General features: G+C 38.7%; 1 protein-coding gene and 1 pseudogene across 1 annotated transcript in view; both read right to left on the reverse strand.

The window, feature by feature from the left end:
• Nucleotides 1–12,300: 12,300 nt before the first annotated feature.
• Nucleotides 12,301–16,203, reverse strand: LOC116752690 (annotated as a pseudogene).
• Nucleotides 16,204–19,048: 2,845 nt separating this feature from the next.
• The window catches only part of SAMSN1 (SAM domain, SH3 domain and nuclear localization signals 1), a 48,629-nt gene continuing 44,475 nt past the window's right edge, over nucleotides 19,049–23,202 (reverse strand). The window contains exon 8 of the mRNA XM_032630444.1: nucleotides 19,049–19,902. Within this exon, the coding sequence (XP_032486335.1) occupies nucleotides 19,700–19,902 (203 nt within the window). The 3' untranslated portion in view covers nucleotides 19,049–19,699. The remainder of the gene's footprint in view (nucleotides 19,903–23,202) is intronic.

Below are 23,202 nucleotides of genomic sequence, written 5' to 3' on the forward strand. Positions count from 1 at the left end.
TCAAGGAAAGTTGAAACCACTGATTTTTAGAGAAAAGAATATCAAGGGAAAGATTATAGAAAACGTAAGCATTCAAGACCAAGTAGTGGCTGAGGAACTTATGAATGAGGCAGATAAGAAATGGTTCAGAGATGGATAGGACTTACATAAATCAAAAGAGTTTCAGGAAGAGAATAGTCAAAGCTATTGAATGCTGCCTACAGAGTTCAGAAAATGGATTGAAAATCACTGATCTGAATGATCTACAAGACACCGTGATCTTTGTTAGAGCAATTACAGTGCAGTGGTGGGGCAAAATCCTAACTGTAGTAAGTTGTGCCATAAATGGGAGATTGAAAAGAGAAAGCAAGTTTAAACATCTCTGAAGAAACTGGACTGTGAAGGGAAAGAAAGATAATATAGGCGAGGGACAGTGGACTGGAACATGCATAAAATCTGAGAAAACTGAGATTAAACCACAGCTCCAATTTACTGGTACTAGCTATGTGTCTTGGCCAAATTACTTGGTTCTCTTAGCTTCACTTTCCTTACATGGATAATAATACCAGTCTTTTAAGATTGTGTGTGGATTAATTGAGATAAAGCCAGGCAGTAGTAAAGAGTTCCACTTGTCTCTTGCATGCTACATGGGAATGGAAATATTAGCTTCAGTTTTCTCATCCATAAAGCAAAAGAGTTGGATTATATAATCTCCGTACTCCCTTCCGGCTCCGAGCTCCCTTCTGGCTCTAGTTTAGTATTATTCTTCATATACTTTGTGGGCTAGATAGATATTCGAAATTGATCTGGAACTTAAACCAATCTGCATAAGATAGTTTACATTAGAAAAGAAATTTAGAATTCCAAAGGATTGATTTACAAATAAACTTTGGAAGATAGCTCTGCTCAGCTGGGGAATACTTTTAAACAGATGAACTCATCCCAAGCATATAATAGAGAGCACTTACCAAGGCATATTTTAGAGCCCTTAGAAATGAATTTTGAGGAGAGGCACATCTGTCATGATATCAGATCCCAAAGATTAGGTCTGTGTTTTGGGGGCTCCTAGATTGACTGTTCTGCCTGAAATGTTTGTAAGGGTTTATAACTGCTAGTTTTTCATGGTTGAGGAGATTTTGAAGCAATAAACCACTTGGAGAAGAAGGGGAGGCTTGAAATCAACCAGACAGTGTTCAGGGAAGAAGTAAAGAGGGGAAGCAAGAGTGAGTCATTGGATGCAGGAGGATTGGTGAGACCAACAGAGCATAATGAGACCAGGATTAGATAAGGGACTCAGAGACACAGGAAAAGGGGGAACTGGAGGCCAATTAAGGCTGAGCTGAGCTGGAAAGGAAGAATAAAACAAAAATTATTTGCTCACAGACTGATTTCTTTTTCCCACCAATGCTCTCAGCTTGTTTTGTCAAATCCACTGATATATTTTGGTATAATTTATTTGGGTAGACATAGTGTGAAATTTAACCTCTCATTTCAGGGAAAGAATCGAAAACTTGCACATTTTCTATTAGCAGATTAATGCTTTAAAGGTTAAGGAAAATTGGCTCTGTGATTGAAAGCAGATAAAATAACGAGGAAATAAGAATATTGAAAAACAATACCATGTTTATTGTGATTTTATTAAAAATCATTTTCCATACAACTTTTAACACATAGTGTCTCAACTGTGGTTTCTGCCTAAATTGTGAAAGAATTGCTGCTTTGATTTTTTTTTTTTTTGCTGTACACGGACCTCTCACTGTTGTGGCCTCTCCCGTTGCGGAGCACAGGCTCCAGACGCGCAGGCTCAGCAGCCATGGCTCACGGGCCCAGCCGCTCCGCGGCATGTGGGATCTTCCCGGACCGGGGCACAAACCCGCGTCCCCTGCATCGGCAGGCGGACTCTCAACCACTGCGCCACCAGGGAAGCCCTCTGCTTTGATTTTTACCTCCTCTTGCTTATGCCTCCCAAGTGGCTGTAAATAAATTTATTTTTAAAATCAAAGATGGTTGGAAAATTTTCCTTTGGGGATATTCCAATTCCATACTACTTCTTGAGATAACTGGAACTGTCCAGAGTGGCCTGGGAATCCCTCATCAACATTGTCTGCTTTACTTGGAGGCTACATGTCCACTCAAGACACTTTACTCACTTTTGTCTTTTGGCAAGAGAGGATGACTGGCAAGTCATTGGATGGTCTCTTGCCTAAGTGGACTCTTTGGATGGGACCTTAATCACTGAGGGCTTTGTAGGCGGCACTGCAGCTCTAGAGATCTTCCTTAGCAACCTGCAAATGACACTCATATTATGAAAAATGTCTCCAAAGACAGACATTTTCAATTAGCCAAATTACTCTAACAGGGCATAGCTCAGGAAGATTTAAGGCAGAGCTGGTTGCTGTGCCAGCCAAGAGGCCGGCTCTGCCAGTTGAAAGGCAAGCACATCCTTCCCTGCCAGCTTGCAATGAAATGATTCTTGCAGTGACAGCAGATCTATTATGCATGTTTGATTTAAGATCCTCGATTACCATACCTTTGTAATTATCACCGGGCCATGATGAATCCTGGGGAAAGTAAGGGTCTTAAATGCAGGGATCCAGGAACCTAATCAGAATGCAGTGTGTAGAATGAATCTTTCTTCTTGACATTTCACCTCTTTTCAACCAATTGTTCTTGGTTTGACTAAAACTGTGGCACAGCTCTTTGCCAATAATTGTCATTCATTTTCACTTTGCTAATCAAAATGTTGTTTCACAGGCTCTGATGGTGTTCAAAACACCTTATAGGAGGTATGATTTTTCTCTAAATTGGCTGGTGTAGATCTAGTATTTCACATGAAGTTCTGGGAAAATTCGTAAGCCTCGTCTGGCTCAAAAAATTCTCTTATTCTGGTATGGTACACTTATAAGGATTCTGAAAGGCAAACATTACATTGTTGATGTTTTTTATTTTGCTGTTACTAAGATCAATGTTACCTAGATTGGTGATTCTATTTTCTTCCTACTTAGGGACCATATGTTATTTAGGAAACACAAATTTCAGCGGATTCGTAAGGACGAGAGAAGTTGCTTTTTACTGACGAGCCATAACTTCAGCCAGCGATATTATGTTAAATATCTAACTTTGCCCAATATCCTGTTTCACGTAGGGTTGAGCAGCATGGTATGAAGAAAAAAGCCTGGACTTAATTCCAGAAGATCACAGTGCAAACCTGAATTCTTCTTGTTTGTGAATAGGTGTCACCATGGATAGATTTCTTCACCCCTCTAGACCTCAAATCTTTTCTACAATGTGATGCATTGGATAGACCCTCTCCAGGTCCCCTCCATCTGTGACATCTGTGATTCCTTGAAAACGGGAGTCCATTCTCTTGACCATCAGCATTAAAGTACTTTATATATAATTTTTTTTTTTTTTGCTGTATGCGGGCCTCTCACTGTTGTGGCCTCTCCCGTTGTAGAGCACAGGCTCCGGACCGCGCAGGCTCAGCGGTCATGGCTCATGGGCCCAGCCACTTCACGGCATGTGGGATCTTCCCGGACCGGGGCACGAACCCATGTACCCTGCATCGGCAGGCGGACCCTCAACCACTGAGTCACCAGGGAAGCCATATATATAATTTTTTGAAAATAGTTATCTATGATACTCAAGTTACAAGTTACTAATGTTTAGTAACTCTTTTCTCCCAGGATTTTACCCATACCTGTCTTGTATTATTGCAGATAATGGAAATTTTGGGAATTTGAAGTCAGAGAAGGGTATATCAGCATCATCCCCATATTCATAGAGTCAGGGTTAGAATGGAATTGACTCCTTTTGGTTTGGGAAATCTTATAACCACTGGGACACCTATATGACACCTAGCTGACAAGTCCTTGAAGGTCTGGAATGCATTTTGGGCCTCTAAGTATCCCTAGCACCTACCATCTAATAAAGCCATATAACTGATCACTGAGTAAGTTATACAACATAATTTTTTAAACCTTATGGAAAAAAATTGTATAGGCTGCAGATTTCTTTTTAATCACTGAAAAATAAACAGTTCTCCATGGAACTTAATGAAAAGGGAATGTAGAAATGAATCATTTGGTATTCTGTTGTAAACTGAAATCCACACTAGTGTAATTGATGGTTATTCAATTTTTAATTGACAATACCTCCCATAAATAATATTATATACAGCTAAGTAGTTGCTACTTCACAAATAACTTATCTAGTATATGATTATATTTATTACAAACTGATATATTCTGGTTCTCAATTTATCGTTTTAACACAGCAGAGGTGGGGACCACCCAGATACCATATATTTCTGTGTGGTTTCCCCCTTCCCTCTGAAACTATAAATTGAGAAGCAGAATGTCTCAGTTTAGAAGTGTCCCAATCTTACAGCTTTTAGGGATGCCTGCCTTCCTTCTCTGAATTCTACAGCTATTATTCTGTCCTGTTGTTGTGGCACTATGATGCATCTTTTGTTATAGGATGGTGTTGCTATTATAGTCTTTGGTATTTGTCCTGCCTCCCCAGCTAGATTGCAGATTTATTGAGAGCAAAGACCACATACCTTATGATTCTGTATTCCAAGAGTCTAATAGAGTTTTACTTGTCTAGAAAGTGCTCAATTAATATTTGCTGGAATGCTATATGTAGGCAATAGACACATTCCCATTGCAAAGCTCACCATAAAGGCAACAAATGTAAGTTTACTTATTGAATTTCCTAATTCATGAAGCAAGCTTAATGTAGAAATACCTATTTTTCTTTTATAATAATTTAACTACTCTAAAGATGCGTTATTCTGTTTCCTTTATATCAAAAGATATATTTAGGTCTTTTAGATAATATCATAGAGGTTAGTCTGTGATATTATGCAGGTGTAGGGTATTTCAAGATTAAAATGACTTTAATTCATCTAAAATAACAGATTTGTTGGATAACTGAATTTTTTCTTTATCAACATTTCAGTACACATTAAAATGTGGGCAGCTTCCTAATTATTGACAAAAGATAGTAGATTTTTATTAATAGAAGTTTGTATTCTGCCTGATTCATATCTCAGAAATGCACTTATAAACCTTAAATTTAAATAATTAGCCTAGGTTTTGAAGAATTTGGGGGCTTTGTTCAGGGAAACCTACCCTAGACCTCTAAAAGCATAGTAAACACAACATTTATAAAGGCAGTGTAAAAGAGACACTCTATGAAAATCTATATAAATCAGGGTCCCCAGAGTCCTTTTTAAGACTCAGGATAAGGATGTAATTTCTCTCATTAAACTCCCTTGGTATGAATATGATAGTTCAATATTTCATAAATATTTAATGAATTATTATTTCCTACAAGTTTTGAGTGTTTGGACAATTGAAGCTTTGTTTGGAATATAAGTCTGGCTGTGTCGGGAAATGGGTAATTATAAATGCTTGACACTGTGTCTAGAAAACATCTGGGAGAAATCATTTCTATGCTTTAGAGAGGCCAGGAAGGACGTTAAGGGGATTCTTTATGGTATAATTTGAGAGTGCCCAATGAGGGTGTTTCTTCATTCTTAAAGTATAATTACTATTAAAAATAATATCACTAATACAAATAATGAAACTGACAGAGGTAAAATGCTGCAGAAATCATGCTAGGTGCCTTACTTGTTTAAGCTACAACTCTGCAATGGAGGCATTAACCTCTCTTTCTACATTGGAGTAAGCTAGAGCTTAGATGCTTAAGAGCTGAATGCAAATAAGTGTTGAAACTAAGTCTGATCCCAAATCTCTCACATTTCAAAAATGCGTGTTCTTAAGTTGCTTAATGTTGATTTCCTGTGCTGAGGAAAACTTATTTTTTCTTTTACTCTCTAAAATATAGGTAGATCTTCGCATACTGGTTCTGGCGCTGTCTCTCCAAGGAGCTTCCAGTAACTGCCAGTCACATGGTGACAGTTATGCTTGATTAAGCAGATCCAGTAAGTACTTGATCGACTTTTTCCCATAAATACTGACATTCTGCAGCCAAAGGGAAAAGAACACTTGCCATTATTCTAAGCACTCTGGCCCGCGCTCTTGTCCCTACCAATAATACCTGGCTCTGAGTTTCCTAAGACTAGTGTTACCAGATTCTTAGACTCAGCCCGATTCCAGGGTTTCTATCAAACATTTCCTTGGGCAATTTGAATTTTTGAGGTCTGTAAATCCTACAAGCAGACAGGTGATGATTTATGAGATTTGCAGAGGTGTTTGTCAAAGGGTCATTGTTGCCATTGGTCATTCTATCCCTGATAATTCATTGCTATCGATTTTGAAGTCTTTAAAAGGTTCCAGAATTCTCTAAAAATACATAGGAAAGAGTGCTTTGAAAATTATAAATGTATGCTATTATGAGAATCTAAAACAATCTCACAAGATAACACGAATAACACACTGATTTATAGTCCACTAAAAAAGATGAATTTAGCGATGTTTTTCAAAAAGATGGATCAGAATCACTCCATGAGCTTGATACTGCTCTGGGCCCTATGCTCCCTGCCTCAGACTATTATACTCTCAAACACAGAGTATTAGGGGAATGTAAGTGGCTTAAGATAGTAAAATTTAATTTTATGTCGTACTCTAACTTGGGACAAGCAGCATTCCTGAATGGCTCTCTCCAAATATGACTCAGGGGTTCAGACTTTTCCTGTAGTCTCCACAATTCAGAGTTCTATAATTAAGAGTTCATTGCTTCCAGGTATATAGATAACGGGGTGGGGAAGCACAGGAAAGAGTAAGGAAAACCTAGTGAGGGGAGGACATGAACCTCAAAGAAGGATCTTATGGTCCAGGTCTTAACTTTGCCCAGAACTGGTTACTTGGATTGAATGCAAGAGAGCTCATAATATGCCCAGGAGCCTAATAGACACAGTTTGGTGAACACATAGCATTTTCTCTGCCTCATAGATTATGTGAGTAAAGCTGGATAGAGCAGAGAAAAGCAAAATCAAGTAAGCATGAAAAACTTTGACCATAATAGAATTTTAATGGGTGCCCAACAATGCCTTCATAGTTAATATAGGCCAGTGCAAAGAATATATGATCATAATGTGACTTTTAGGCAGATTATTTTCATTTTTATAATCTATAGTATGGTTCTTGGGAGAATGCAAATGGGGACTACTGATAAGGAATACCTGAAACCAGGGCGGGCTTTACGGGCATGTAACCTGTGTTATTGCACAGGGCTCTGCTCTCACAAAGGCCCCATATTCAGGTTAATGCTCTCTTATTGCTGTCTTAAAATTCTTAATAATTTTGTAAAAGGGGCCTTGCATTTTCATTTCACCCTGGGCCATTATTCTAAGCACTCTGGCCATCTTCTATTGTGTATCTGGTCCTACCTGAAACTCATGTCTTACCAGAGACTAAAACTAGGCTCAATGAAAAAATGAAGGTACAATCTTTAAGATGCAGTTAATGCTAACTGACCTTAAACTTAAAGAAGGCAAATTACAATGGCAAAGCTGTGTGTGTGTGTGTGTGTGTGTGTGTGTGTGTGTGTGTGTGTGAACATGTGCCCATGCAGGGTGTTTTTTTTTTTTAGGACAAAGTTTATTGGGAGCAATTTGTTTTAATTGATATTCATCGAGCATCATTCCATTGTTTATTGTTAGCTACTCATGTGAAGAGTTGGTTGATGTCTATAGCACAAGCGTTTGTTTCAGATAAATGGGCATTTCAGTTGGGTAGGTTTTTAATTAAGCAACCTTATTGTACAAGTAGTTGTTTTTGAAACCATGAGAAAATTACTATAATTTGCTAATTCTGTTTATCCAGAATCTGAAAATGCTGAATCTTGTCCTACTATAACCTTGAATATGATTTTGACCATGAATGACCCAAGCATTTGGCAGCAAAATAAGGAATAAGAAACTTTTCCAACGTAATGCGTTAAATTATTTTTCTACTGCATATACCTAGGCAGAGTTTAACTCTTCTCAAGCTCATAGAATTCTTTGATTCTGAAATGAAGGATTTATTTTTGAATCCTGCTTCCACGCCACTTGCCTATAGTGCCATTCTAGCATATCACATTGCATAGGGATTTATTGATTTACACATTTGCCAAGGGAGCACAACTAAACTCTTAACTCCTTGAGAACAGGTGCTGTTGCCATTCATCTTGCTATTCCCAGAGCTGAGAAGAGTTTTCCAGGCACCTAGAACATGTTCAATAAATATTTAATGAAGAAACTAAGAAAATCGTGATAAAAATATCATTTTTCTTTCAGCAAAATAAATATTTCCAAGTCTTAAAGGGAAGATTTTGGTCTTAATGAAACCAAAATCAGGATTTTTTGTTTTGCAAGAACATTTTAAACTATGCTCTTTAGCCCATAACAGCTATGTTTCTTCCAGGTGGGGTTGAAAGAAAGCATACTCTTATTAAGTGAAATCTTAAACATCTTAAGGGTAAAAATAGTGTGTACTTAACTGTCATATTCAGAAATTCATTATGTTATTGAAGGAGATTTTTATCCTGTTTAAAACAAAAAAAGCTTGCTTGAATACATTCACACAACACATGTACAAATAAAGAAGAATACTGTATATATAGTTTTCAAAGGATATGTATGTTGATATACTTTTGCATTAAACTTGCTGCTAATAATATAATTGTTCCCATGCTCTACTAGTAATGAGCATGAGTAGGGGTCACTATGCTTTTGTTTAAGGCTGAACATGGTTTAGTTCAGCCTTACTGTATTAGTATTAGTTTCCTGTGGCTATAACTAACATAACATCCATAATGTAAAACAACAGAAATTTATTCTCTCCTAGTTGTCTAGGGCAAAAGTCCAGGACCAGTATCACTGGACCAAAATCCAAAGCATGTCTGCAGGGTCACACTTCCTTTGGAGGATCTAGAGGAGAATCCATTCCTTGCCTCTTCCAGCTTCGGGTAGCTGCTAGCATTCCTTGGCTTATGAAGACATCGCTCCAAACATCAAAGCCAACATCTTCAAATCTGTGCTGTGTCTTCACATTGCCTTCTCTTCTTTGCATGTCAAATCTCCTTCTTCTTCTCCCTTATAAGGACACTTGTGATTGCATTTAGGGCCCACCCAGATAATCTAGGATAGTCTCCCTAACTTGAGATCCTTAACTTAATCATGTTTGCAAAGACCCTTTTCCCAAATAAGATAACATTTACAAGGTCCCATGGATTACAATCTTCTGTCTTTGGGGGCAATTATTCAGATTGCTACTTTTTCCCTGTTCACTTTTGCATTAATGACTATGTAGTGGGATTCCAATTGATGTATAATAGTGTACATTTCTCTATGCTCACCGACACAGAAACGAGGGTGCTGTATAAGTGAGTGTTGGAGAACTGTAAACTAAATAACATTTTAAGGAAAATGCTGCCTAAAGAAGCAGGCTTTGGCAAGTAGAGCTCAGAAAGGGAGCTCATAACTTCATGATAATACCTCACATAAGTTAATGTTAATTGTCTCCCCCAAAGCAAGGCAGTTAAGCAGGTTATTGCACCTACCTCTAGAATTTATTTTGGTATTTCTTGTGGTCCTACCTTTTCAATGGTATTTTACTTTTTACTTTTTACCCACCTCCTTGACAGTCCTTTCTGGTATATTTCATCGGTAAACATAACAAGAGGAGGAAATAAATGACCAAATAAGCACTGATAAACTCTGCAGCAATCAAAGATAAAAGGCTCTAGAAAGACATCAGCATGTGGAGTTTCATTAGGAAACACAGTTCCTAACAAATGGAAAGAATAAGTGTGTCTACATTCCCTCGTTATGGACAGCTGAACTGTCAGTGACCTTGTCACTAACCAGGGAGGAATTCTCTATTTCATTTTTTCCACTGTGTTGAGGTAAGACCCTCTGAACCATGAAAAAGAGGTTTTATTCCTTCAACACATTTTATTCATCTCCTACCATGACAGATATCATGTACAAAGCCCTGGCTAATACAATTGCTTTCTTTCTCCCTGTCAATAGCTTTCCATGAAATTTTTAAGTCTTCAGAATTTTGCAAAGTTGTATGCTTGGTCATTTACAACCGAACCAAGGTCACAAAAGGACAGCTTAGTTGGAGGGGGGGAAAAAAGGAAGAAAAAAAAAAAAAGAGTGCAAAGAAGTTACATAAATGTCCTCTAGCACGTTCCCTGTTCTGAGGGCTAATGTACTGTAGCAATTCATCAGTCATTCTAATAGTCTTTTAACTTCTGTCTGAAAGCCTACTAAATGCTAACATCTTAAATGTTTAATATTCTAAAACATATTTTCATTAATCATGCAAATTATCTGGGCATCCATATTTTACAATAACTCTCTTCAGAGATTGAGGCCTTAGGCTTTGTGTATGCGAGACCCATGTTAGTGAATGATATTGTAGATGAAATATAACTTAAAGAATTTTAGCAATGAAAAGTTGCTAGTAAAGTTCCAGTAGCTATGTGCCATCATGTTTATTAAAAAAACAAAAATTATATTAATGTCAGATACTTCTGATTAGGTAGCAAGCAGTGAAAATATGCGCTAGCTTCATTCTATTCTGTTACATAGTTGGTGGATGGACGTTAATGTTGGTAGATGGTATATTGTCCTAATAGAAATGACACTATGTTTCATAGCAAAATGGACTGTGGGCTCAGTTGTTAGAAAAGAATAGAATATGAGTTCCTTGCAGTTAGGTTGGCCTGAACTTCACCATGAAAATCTCCATTTATGTTTTGCCAGTCACCCCAATTCCAAGGTTTCTTAGTTGCTTGGGAAAAGGAGACATATGTGGGTGGGCCCCATGAAACAGATGAATGAGGAATTGAAAGAGTAAAGGGCATGAGTTTTGGTAATGTTAGTGGAAATGCTTTACCCTGAAGTTATTTGATTGTCAGCAGGGATGGAGGTTGGTCCTGAAATAGATAGAAGTGACCTGTGACTGTGTAAATGCGGTTGCACTGCAATAACAGAGCAGTGCTCATTGGACTCAAGAACGTGACCTAAGTAACTGGAGGTCATGAGCAATTGTGGTGGATCAGTGCACTAGTCCAGCTCCCAACAGGAGACAGATGGCACAATAAAATTAGGATAATTCAAGGAAGGCTTATTTATAAAGGGACTAATTACAAATGTAGGGGAACCATTAAGGGCTGTGTAGGTAGTGAGAGTTAACAGCCACAGAGCTGTTAGTAAATATATGCCTCAGGAGACAAGAGAAAGGAGCAGTTATCAGAATTTGAAGGAAAGAGAGTCATTACAGAAAGCCACCTTTGGGGGACCGTTGATTCAGGGGGGACCACCAGCACAAGGTGATCTCATGGAGAAAACAAATACCGTGACTTCACTCCCCTCTCTCCCTTCAGTCTCCTGATGGGACTTTCCATTCATTGAGGCTAACAGGAACCTAAAGGCACAGGTCAAGAATGTGATCCATACAGGTTAGCTTCCCTGAGTGGATACTGGGGATTCACATGTGGAGAGTGAGGGTGACACGGGAAGTCAGAAACATCTAATTTTAGTATGAATACCACTTCTTTAGTTATCTGACCAAAATTCATAACCACTCTTTTTATGTTTTTCTTATGTTTCTTTTTTTTAAAGCACTTCTTTTATGGCTAGTTTCTTTCACAATATCACCTGATACTATCTTCATTATCTTAACAAAATTTCTAGTAGCAATGCTGCTTCCTCAGTACAAAAGCATTAACTACCTTAGCCTCTGAGTAATCAGATATTTTTTTTAAAAACCCACCTAGCTAGATTCTGAACTGGTTTGCAAGGCAGAAATAGAGACACAAATGTAGAGAACAAGTGTATGGACACCATGGGGGAAAAGGAGGGGTGGTAGGAACTGGGAGATTGAGATTAACATATATACACTAATATGTATAAAATAGATAGCTAATGAGAACTTGCTGTATAGCATGAGGAACTCAACTTCGCTGTACAGTAGAAACTAACACAACATTGTAAAATAACTATACCCCAATTAAAAAAAAAAGTACCTAGGGGAGAAAAACCACATAGCTAAATGCCATCCAGACAGTTCATTATTCTGAACTTTATTCTGAATATTACTATACAGTTTGGTATAACAGTGTGCTTTTAAATATCTGTAATCCGTACTGCTAAAGGAACACGGAAGTCTTCACTTTTTTACATAGTTTGTCTTCTTCTGTTTTTTTTTTTCCAGAGCTGTGGAAAGCCTTTATTAGGGCTCTTCTCAGCCCCTCACAGTATTATAGGAACCACTGGTCTTACTGTTGCCTTTGCTCTTTGGGGACTTGGGAGGAAAGGCAGGAGGAAGACCAGCCTTCCTGGGAGAGAGAAGGCCCTTATTTGGGCCTGAGACCAGGTGGTGGGAAAAGTAGAAAATTCAAGATGAGAGGGGCCTGTTGGGGGCTGGAAGGGGATGGGGCTGCCTCCCAGATTGTGGAGGTCATGGAGTGTGGGCTTTGTGAGAAGGAGAGTGGCAGTAGGAGGCACCTAGAGTAGGAAGAGCGGATGGGTGGTGCTTCCTGGGCACTGAATGTGTGCACCAGCCAGGGCACGAGGGCCAGGACCAGGCATGGCCAGAGGGTGTGCTTGAGGAAATTGAAGATGTAGAAAAGGCTGATCTGAGGGGGTAGCCCAGCCAGTCCAGGGGGCCCAGCAGCCCCGTGGACAGCACAAGGCAGGCTAGCTTCAGGCTGTATCCCAGGTATGCCCTCTGTACCTGGGCATAGCAGGGAGAGTGCACGGTGATGCCCAGACCCAGGGCAGCCCCTGAGTCATGGCTCAGGGAGGCAAAGGGCCGGCTGTCCAAGTGTACTCACTCAGGCCGCTCACACCACTTAGACGCCAGGTTGATGGACCAAGAAAGATCCAGGCCCAGTGTAAAGAGAGTCCAACAGATGAGGCTGGCACCCAGCAAGAGGGCCAGCGAGCTCAACCCATAGAAGCTTAGCTCCCGCTCTCTGGGCACCTGGGGGTGTGGTCATCAGCCAGCCCAGGACAACACCAGTTATTAGGCCAGCCAACACCTGGTGAAGGAAATGTGGTGAGAGGAAGACCTGGGACAAACCAACCGCCAGCAGGAAGGTGCAATAAGCCAAGCTAGGTATCACTCTCACCCAGTGGCTGTAGGTCCAAGTGGCCACCTGGGAAAAGATGGCCGTCATTATGGGCCAGAGAGCTGCTCCTGTGATCTTACAGTGTCTGGAAGGGCTGCCTAGACCAGTTTCACAAGAAGAGGGGAACTGGTGAACCTGGGCTGGAGCCTGGCTGTAGTACCCAGACACATGGACCCACCGAAAGGGCTTGCCTCTGAACAGAAACCACATGAAGACAAGGTCAAGCCACTTGGTGATGAGGCTGATCCAGAGCTCTGCAATGCCCACCCAGCGAGAGGCCTAGTAGGCCGCAGGGAAGTAGAACGGAAAAAAGCCAGAAAGTTGACCCAGAGCCACACGTTCTCTAACCAGGGCAGCTGGTTCTGCAGCGCCTCGACCATTGCGATGTCCTCGTCCAGTGTGGACTCTGTGGCGACCAAGGGGCCGGCCCGGCCAGGGTTTGATCAGAGGGTTGGTGATGTGTCCAGGGTCCCTCCTTTGCTGCTATGAAGATGGATATGTAATATCAAGGGCCAAGATTCCTTCCAGACCAGAGCTTTCTCCTCCAGTACCACTACCCTCCTAGATATTTCGAGATCTCTTGGAGAAAAGGCTAGGGACAACCCCTGCTCCAGGGAACCAGGCATCCCAGGCCTGTGCTGAAGCAGGACTCTAAGTTTGCACACACAGCTGACAAATTGGTCCATGCCTTCCTTCCCCAGCCCAAGACTCTCTTGCTTGAATTCATCTGCTGTTGATTTGGAGGCTGACAGATAAGCCTCTTGATTTTGATGGGTCGCCCCCAAAGGCTTTAGAGTTCTTACACATAGAAGGAGTTGATGAATTGCAAACAAGTATAAGAGTCAAAGTCACACTTCCTCCCAGTTCTAAGCTCGCCTTGCCCCTCCCCCTTTCCATAGTTTGCCTTCTAATTATATTTGTCTAGTAAAATATTTAACCATTTCTTCCTGAATCGTGGATTCTAAGGTACAATAAAAATCCAAAGGGAAATATATTTGGTGTTATATAGAGAGACAGACTTTTTCCCAGAGCATTTTCAATGATTACTGCAGGAATGAATGAGTAAAGGTTTCAAGAATGAATAGTGGCAGAAACCAACTTACTATTATACATAAGTCTCTGCAGCCCCCGGGTACAAGTACTTCTGTATCTCCTTTTGTTGAGTTCTCTACTTTTTTTTTATGAATATGCATATTGGGGAAAAAAGGCTTCCATCTGCTCTCTTTTAGCTGATTCTATCACATTTTTGAACTGTGCATCATTATGGAGCTTCAGAGAAAGACGATCCTTTACATTACATATGGATATAAAGGAGAGAAGGAGTTGATGAATTGCAAACAAGTATAATTTATATGGACAAAGTGTGCCAGAAGTGCTTTTCACCCCATTTTACTCTGCAAATGGAATGATTCCTGCCCATTCACTTGGCCTAGTGCCCAAGAACTCAGAGAGGAAAACCATGCCTTTAGCCTATGCATCAGGATTTCACCTCATCCCTGTGAGGACATGGTGCTTTGCACTCAGGCTCACCGGGGCCCCCAGAGGTCAAAAAAAAAAATCTCTGAACATACTAATGTTACGTTTTTTAGGTTCTTTTGTCTTGGCTTCTTAATTTGTAATATCACACAGACGCACTGATACTTTGTGTATGTGAGAAGTTTGCGTGATGGAGTAGGAAAGGGGGAGTAATGGAAAGCTCATATTTCCCTGGTAGCCTCTCTTTGCTCTTTGATTTCCCATGATAGATCATTTGCTCAGATGCCCATAAACTTTGCAAATATTTAAATCTTACATTTAGGGTATCTTCCTAAGGGCTTCTTTGTTGGCTATAGCACACTCGGCTGTGACTCTATACTGTAAAGACCAGGGCCTAAGGTGCAGTAATAACCCCAAACCTTTTATTTATTTTAATATAGACATTCATTTATATACTTAATCATTTATTCTTCAAAAATGATTATCCCTATCATGTTCCAAGAGTGAGGAGTCAGAGCTAAATACAATATATCCTCTCCCTAAACTGCCAGGAGTAAACAAAGAAATAGTCTGTCATGACAAAATGGTCATGAATCTGTAAAGGTCTGTTAAATCAGCTGACTCTCTCTCATTGCAGCTGGACAGCACATTTGTCTTAGCCCTCTGGCATTTGTGTCTGAAGAATTTCATATCACTACAAAACCATGCCAGTATTATGGTAGCATGTGCACTGCTTTGATTTTATGTTCAGATATCAGTTTTTATGCACATACTGCATGCATTGTGCTGGTGCTTTGAACACATTATCTCATTTAATTGACAAGATAACGTGGAATATTAGTACTATAATTATATAGATTTTGTAGAGGGAAAAAGCTAAGCTCAGAGAATAAGTGACCTACCCAAAGTCACACAGTCCTCAAACCAGGATCTCCGGTCAATGTGTTTAGGTCAACACTGGGTGTGATGAGATGAATTCAGTAGTAAGATAGGCGGTAGCATAAAGTGAGGGTTACTTCTGCCTTATTTCCATAGCCAAAAAACCTGGTCAAATTTAGAAACTGCTGTTCTTTTGCCTGTATTTAGTCCCTATTCATTTTGCTTTCAACCTTTACATAATTTTAGCATGACTTCCCACTTTTATGAAAGAGTACTTGAAGTCTGCATGCTGATGGGTTATACAATTTTCTTTATCGGTGGTGGGGAGATGGAAGTGGTTGTGTGTGTGGGGTGATGAAGTATCTAAAATTTCATCATATTATTTTTCTCAGAACTTACGCCTGTAACGGAAGTTTCTCAACATGAAATGTCATCAATTTGGTCTCACTCAGGAAGTTGCAAGGCACTTGGCTGTAACCTCAGAGAATTGGACAGTGTCTAAAAGCTGAAAATTTTTAGCTCGCTGTCATTTTAGAAGTTTCAAAAGTTATTTTATTTCTTAATGAATTCTTTTTACAATTTAATTGATTTAAAAAAGCTTCTGATAAAATACTTCAGGGTGAAGATACATGCCTATTTATATCAGCAATAGAATGGTGGGGGCGGGGGGGAGGAAACCAGAATTTAAATCATCTACTTTTTGCTCTTATCAATAAAGTATTATAAAGATTTTATCTATTTACCTGAAATGAAATTTCTCTAACCGTGCATACTGTCACAACAAACTTGAATCTGTAAATATAGGCTATCCCTGGGATCAGAATAATCACTGCATTCCAGAATGGTTTTACAACCTTTCTAAACTGAGAGACTCAGCTGGTTCCAATGGAGAGGCTGTGGCGAGATTGTGATGCAGATTATCTGATCCAAAGGGTTTTTATGGCATAGTCTTGGGCAGCATATATATTCCATGTCTAAATATTGTTGAGTGATTAAATAAATGAGTGAGACTGGTTCTCTCACCAGGTTTCGGCCTAAGCCAGTGTAATCATCTGGTAAACAATAAAATGTCAATCCTTGAACCATCTTCACATCTACTCTTAAAAGACTCAGACTCGTGTCTCTCTCCCAGCTAACAGTGGAAGGTCTAAGTCTCTCAACTACCTCACAACCTTGGATGACCTATTTATTGCCTTTCCACTCCTCTTTATCCAGCTTTCCATGGTCAAGAGAAAAACCTAAGGAAAGTGAGGCTAGAGCTGCAGGGATTGAGTAGGTAAAGTAAAGGCAGCAGTGCTCCCAACATGTATTTCTGCTAGAGTGTCCTTTTCGGTGCTGTGCTCTATGATGGGGCCATCCTACCAGCAACTGCAACCTCAAGTTGTCTTCACTTTCCTCCTTTCTTCTCTCTTTGCATGAATCCAAGTTCTCTTCCTCTGCTTCAGTCTCCTCAAGGCCTCTGCAGCACTTCTGCTCAAAAGTATTTCCCTAAATTCTTGATTGGTACCTTCATTTTGAAGGGATTGAAGTTGTGGCTGAGTATGTTTCACAGGTGATATCCACCATTTTACAATCAGGAAGTTCCTTATATGCTTCCCAACCTACAATTTCCGGGCATCTTCATAAAGAAGCTATACTCCCTTGACCTCCCTGAGGCAGCAGGTTGATTAAAGTTTAAAAATTATGGTCAGTGGTTGTGCTGTGTCCAAGGAGGCCCTAGAATAATCTCTTTGAGGTAGTAGTCCTACCAGGAGTGGGGCCATGATGGAGCCAGCATGTTGGAAATTTGAAATTGAAACATGATTTCCTGCTGTGGAGAGAGAAGAACAGAAAGAGACATGTGCTTTACTCCTGACCTGGGCACTACATCTGGGATTAACTCTCATGGATCTGGAAAAATATGATAGAGATTAACAGTGTAATATTGTCCCCAAGAATTTAAAATAACACTTTGTGTTTCCTGATTTTTCCTAAGGCGTTATGTTTTATTTATTTAAAAAAACTTTTAGGTCACTTTGGAAGGCATTTACCTATAGATTGAGTAGATTGATTTAAACATAAATATGGAATGTGTTGTATGGGAATAATTGTTATATTTAATGCCCTCCAGCAAACAATTCCTAAATGCCCACTCTGTACCTGGTATTACACCAGAGATTAAAAAGACTAAACAAAATAATCTCTGTCACAAGGAGATTACAGTCTCATGTAAGGGCAAGTGTCATAATAAATAAAGTGTAACGTGATAAGTGTTGTAATCAACAGAGGTACAAGTTGCTATGGAAACACAAAGAGGGGAACACCAAAGGGAATCATGGAAGGCTTCACAGAGTTAAGTGACTTTGGTGGTGAGTCTCAAGACAGAAAACAGAGGGTGGCTTCTGGATATAGAAAATAGCAGGAGCCACTCCAGGAAAACAAGTAACATAAGAAAAGTTGCCAAGGGAATAGTGAATTCAGGGCATTGCAAGTAGATTATTTTGGCTGGAGAATGTAGAGTGAGAGTGGGAGAGGAAAGGTATGACTCATAGAGTAGGTTAAAAATTGTTGGGAAGGATTTTCTATATCCCTGAGGGTTTAAATATTATACTAAAGACAATGAAAAGCCATCAGAAAATTTTAGGCTGGGAAGTGTGTGATTTAATTTTGTATTAGAAGCTCTTTCTGGAGATCATGTGGAAGATGGATTAGAAGGTAAGGCATTGACAGAATAGAAGTCAGTTGGAAAATTATTGCATCATTTCACACATGAGATTATGAGGTTCCAAAGCAAGACAGCAACTATGGGAATATATAGAAAGCCATGAATATGAAAGCATTTCTAGAGGTAGGATCCATAGGGCTTGATTACTTATTGAATCTATATGAAAAGGATACATGTGAGATGAAGCAAGAAATTATTTTCTGCTTTGGGTAACTGGCAAGAAGTTGGTACTATTAAAGAGAGAGGTAGATTGGCAATAAAACAAGAGAGACAAATTTGCAGAGAAAATCAAGAATTTAGGTAAGTTGAGTTGAAGCTTCCTAGAGTGCAGTGGACTGAATTGTGCCTCCCCCCATCCCCTTAAATTCAGATGTTGAAGCTCTAAACCCCAGCATATGGTATTTGGAGATGGGGTCTTTGGAAGATAATTAGGTTTAGATTAGGTCATGAGGGTGGGGACCTCATGATGGGATTAATGCCCTTATAAGAAGAAACACCAGAGAGCTTGCTGTCTCTCTCTGCCATGTTGGAGGCTATCTGCAAGCCAGGAAGAGAGGTCTGACCAGAACCCAACCATGCTGGCAACTTGATCTTGGACTTCTGTCTTCTGAAACTGTGAGAAATAAATTTCTATTGTTTAAGCCACTCAGTCTATGGTGTTTTGTTATGGCAGCCTGAGCTAATACATACAAGTATTTAGGAAGTTGGATAACACAGATCTGGGGTTCAGGAGAGAGACTGAGGTGAGGTAATTGATTTGGAAATTGTATATATATATATATATATATATATGTGTGTGTGTGTGTGTGTGTGAGAACTGACTATAAAACCTCGTCTGATAGGAGATATTTTGTCTAAAGTTCTAAGATGAATATACTTTAAGTAACACTAGTCTGGAAAATACCAAATGCACATAGTTCTTTTTATTATTAAAATTAGGGTATTTCAAAATTAAAAATATTTACACTTAAAGATGAAAAATCTGTACAATTATTAAAATTAGTTTTACTAAATCAGAATTGACAATATATCATTATCTATACTTTCATACAGATAACAGTGAAGAAATCAACAAAAAATAATTACTAAAACTCCACTGTGGATAAGGATAAAATGTATCCAGTATTAACTCACACTTTGCTTGGACAATTAGTTAAACAGACACACACTCTGTTACTATTCATTCAACAATATACACAAATTCAAAACTGGCAGGTATAAAAAAAGGAAGTTTTTTTTTTTTTTGCAGAATCATTTTGCACTTATAAAATAAAGCCAAATAAGGCTATGTCGCACATACCAAAAACTTACACTATCCTTTTTCTGATACAGGTAAGTGAAATATTAAACACGTAGCATTAAAATGATAAATATACATATTATTTACAATAATTGGGAACATTAGAGATATGAGCTTTTATGTACAATCATTCCTATTAAAACATTTTAACTTCAGGTTGTATCTGCAAATACTTCCCTTCCTCTCCTTTTTGATCTTTTATTGATAGCTCAAGAAGAGTTAAAATAGAACACATTTGTAGATGTAGAGTTGATAATATGTATTCAGTCGCTTGGCTCTGTGATAGTAATCTTCTGTACCATGTTGGACAGATTTTCAGACTCCAGATCTTCTTTACCATTATCTGAATTTTCTGATGAGATATAACAACCAGAGTCCCTTGGGCAGTCATCTAACTGTGACTTATTTAAGGAGATGTCTGGGCTTAAGAATAGGGACACGGATTCATTTTCTTCCTCCTGAATAGCTGTAAATGGAAAAGAGGGCAGCAGTTAGGCAAAGCCAAGAAAAGTTTTGTTCATATACTCATTCATCTTTGAGCTATTTTAACTGTTCCAAACTTGACTTCATTACAATTGAAAATTCTGTAAGTAAACAATATGTTTGTTTACTATAAAAGAGTAGTTTGAACTCAAATATTCAAACCACTGTTTTCTTAGAAGACAAAGTTTTCCCTTTGTTGCTCACTTGCAGTTTCACGGAGTTCATGTGAATGGCTTACATAAGTGAAGATCAATATGGACTCTCATTTTACATTAATAACAAGTTGCCAAAGAAAGCAGATTGCATCCACAGTGTGACTGATGCCTTGTCCAAATACTCCTTAAAGTAACATTAGAAGAAGTCATTTGTAGTTTAAATGTACAATCCAAGTCAGTAGTGATCTTCTCGAACAGTTCTAGAATCATGATAATGTGGATTAATGAATAAAAAGTCACTATGGGCAACAATGTACAATAGGATTTCAATAACCTAGAATTTAACTAATAAAACTTAAGAGTATCCAGAGTTTTCCTGTGTTTGCATTCATCAGAAAAGTAGACATAGAAACCAAGCTGCTTTTATTTTCTAAAATTTTTTGGCTGTGCCACATGGCTTGCGGGATATTATTTCCCCCACCAAGGATTGAACCCGGGCCATGGCAGTGAAAGTACCACACCGAGTCCTAACCACTGAACCACCAGGGAATTCCCCAGGTTGCTTTTAGATAGAAACTCTATGTCCATTGAATCTGCCCTTTATAGTTTGTCTGCTACTTCTTTGTTTATAGTTCTGAATAACAATTATTTATATTCAGAGTGGTAATTCTGTGTCATCAAGGCAGTATTCTGGATTCAACAGGCATTATCTTTTTAGAGAAAAAAATAACATTAGCGATGTAACGAAAGATATTTCTAAAGAACCTAAGCAGCCCTAGTTTTACTCTCTTCAAGAATATTAAGCATCAGTGTTCTCATTTTCAATGTGAAGTTTCCTTCTTTGCATTGCCTGACACCAGTAAACACATGTTTCTCTGTATCATGAGATGGGTTTCAAGGAAAGGAGATGGATCTTAGGCTATCACCTCTCAGCTGCATCAGCATGTTTTGCTATTTCCCCTTCTAACCTTGGGGCTTCTCCACTTTGGACATTTGAATAGCCTTACATTGGAAGAACATACATTTCAGGGTGGATTAAGACCTCTGCCTTCAGAGGCTATGCACTTCATCCCCTTCCAGTGAGAATAAAGTAAATCCAAACTTCAAAATCTTCGGAAGAAGGAAATTGTGTAATTGTATAATTTTCCTCAATAGACTCTTAAGTAATTTATCTTTTGGAAATCTACCCTTTATCTTGTCTACACATCTCCTGCTTTTAAATGCATTTTCTAGGCTTCAGATATCTTGCCAACATTAGTTTATGGTCCACTGTGTATTCAATTGTTATCAACCTCTATTACAAGAGAGAATTAAGCCCTGGTGCCTCAGCATCCTTGTACATAATGAATTAAGTTCTTATCAATGTATCTACAATGGTACTAGTTATGTACCTTTCATGGAGGAATTGAGTCACTTAAATTATTTTCTGTATTATGTGGTTTATATGAGAAACACAAGTTGAGAAAGGTTGGAAAAAATGATAAAAATTTCTTAGTCCACTCATTTTCAAAATGAATCATAACAGTTCTTTTAACCTTTTCCTCAAAGTTTTCATTTGCAACGATGAAACCACATTTATGCCATTCTTCTTAATCTTCTCCACATTTGTCACAACTTTATTTAACTGTGGACTCAAGTAGCACAAATTTAAGTCTAGTGATGTTTTAACTAGTTCTAGTATAAGGACCTTTAACTTAATATACACCTATTGTGATTGTTATTTTAAAATGTTAGCTATCATGAAGCATTTTCTCTTTATTAGTTATAATGACCTTCAGGTTTGGGGGCATCTACTTAATATTGACTAGTCTTTATGAGTCATTCATTTTTGTTTCCAAGCCCTTCTTTTATGAAAAGGCAGCACTGAAATGGGACCTCATTCTTTAAGGAAAAGCTTTCTCCTCTTCCTTTGCTTTTCGGTCTTACTGCCACTGAAATGAAAGAGCCAGCCCTGTGTTCCATTAGCCAAGTGTTTCCGGAAAAGGCCAGAGGAATCAGTCTTTTTGCAATGCTTCTTGCCATATCAGCAGTGATCTCCATATTTGGAATGTGGTTCTGTTAGTCAGAATGGCTGTGGGGATAAGGCTGTATTTCCTCAGTTTATATTTGGGCCCATTGCCTCAACACAAAATTGAAAGAACTGAGTTCCTACCCACAGACTGACATCCTAAACATTTGGACTTGGCTTAATGAAAACTACTCCCAACACCGTGTTCTGTTTAGGTTGATTACTGATGGTGGGGCTCTCTTCAAGATGTAAAACTTAGGTTTAAAGAACTCTGATTTCCAAAATTAGCTCTTTTCCTTTCAAAAACTAGATACTTAGTTTGTGATTTCATCCTCAGAAGCCACTATACATTCACCTCAAAGAGTAACAAAGTAAACGATATATTTGTTTTTATTTCCACCTGAGAAATGCTGTATCACATTCTCCAAATTCTAGGAATGGTTTGTTTTCAATACAGGTTATTTATTGTAGAAACCTTTCATCTGCAATTTTTACGGAAAAATGAAATAATTGCTCAGTATGAAAGTTATGCAGCACAGTAATTTACAGAACAGCAGTAATTTGCTAAATGATTTCCTAATGAAATGAAAACATGACTACGCCTCCTCAAAAGCTTCCTACTGGGCTTGCAGTAATTTCAGGCAGGTGATTGGCTGGAGCCCCTCAACTGTAACTATAAAAAGAGAAGGCAGGTCAGCAAATTATATTATGGAAATGAAAGCTATCTAGCATTCAGTTTTTGTATTTGGAGGGTCAAGATTGTCCTCTTCTTGTTTTTTTTTTTTCATCTTGACGCTAATGACCGGGATTGGCACAAACCTAGGTCTTCTGCTATGCGTGGTTTTTCCAGCAGAGGAGATGAATTCACACTAATACCTCCACATGTTCTTTCTAAGTCATTTAGTCCCTTCATGTGGCCATGAAGCCAAGTAAAGCTAACTGACCTACCTAGAAATTGAAACTATAACCTTCATCGATTTTGTCCCATGGTCCAATCATCTGAGCTAACCAGGCAAGTAATACATTGGAATAAGAAACAGTTTGCCTACAAAATTACAGACTTGCCGTAGGGTATATGAGTGCATCTTTTTATACCAAAATATTTCTGATAATATGTTAA

This window comes from Phocoena sinus, chromosome 4 (genome assembly GCF_008692025.1).
Source record: "Phocoena sinus isolate mPhoSin1 chromosome 4, mPhoSin1.pri, whole genome shotgun sequence".
NCBI lineage: Eukaryota > Metazoa > Chordata > Mammalia > Artiodactyla > Phocoenidae > Phocoena > Phocoena sinus.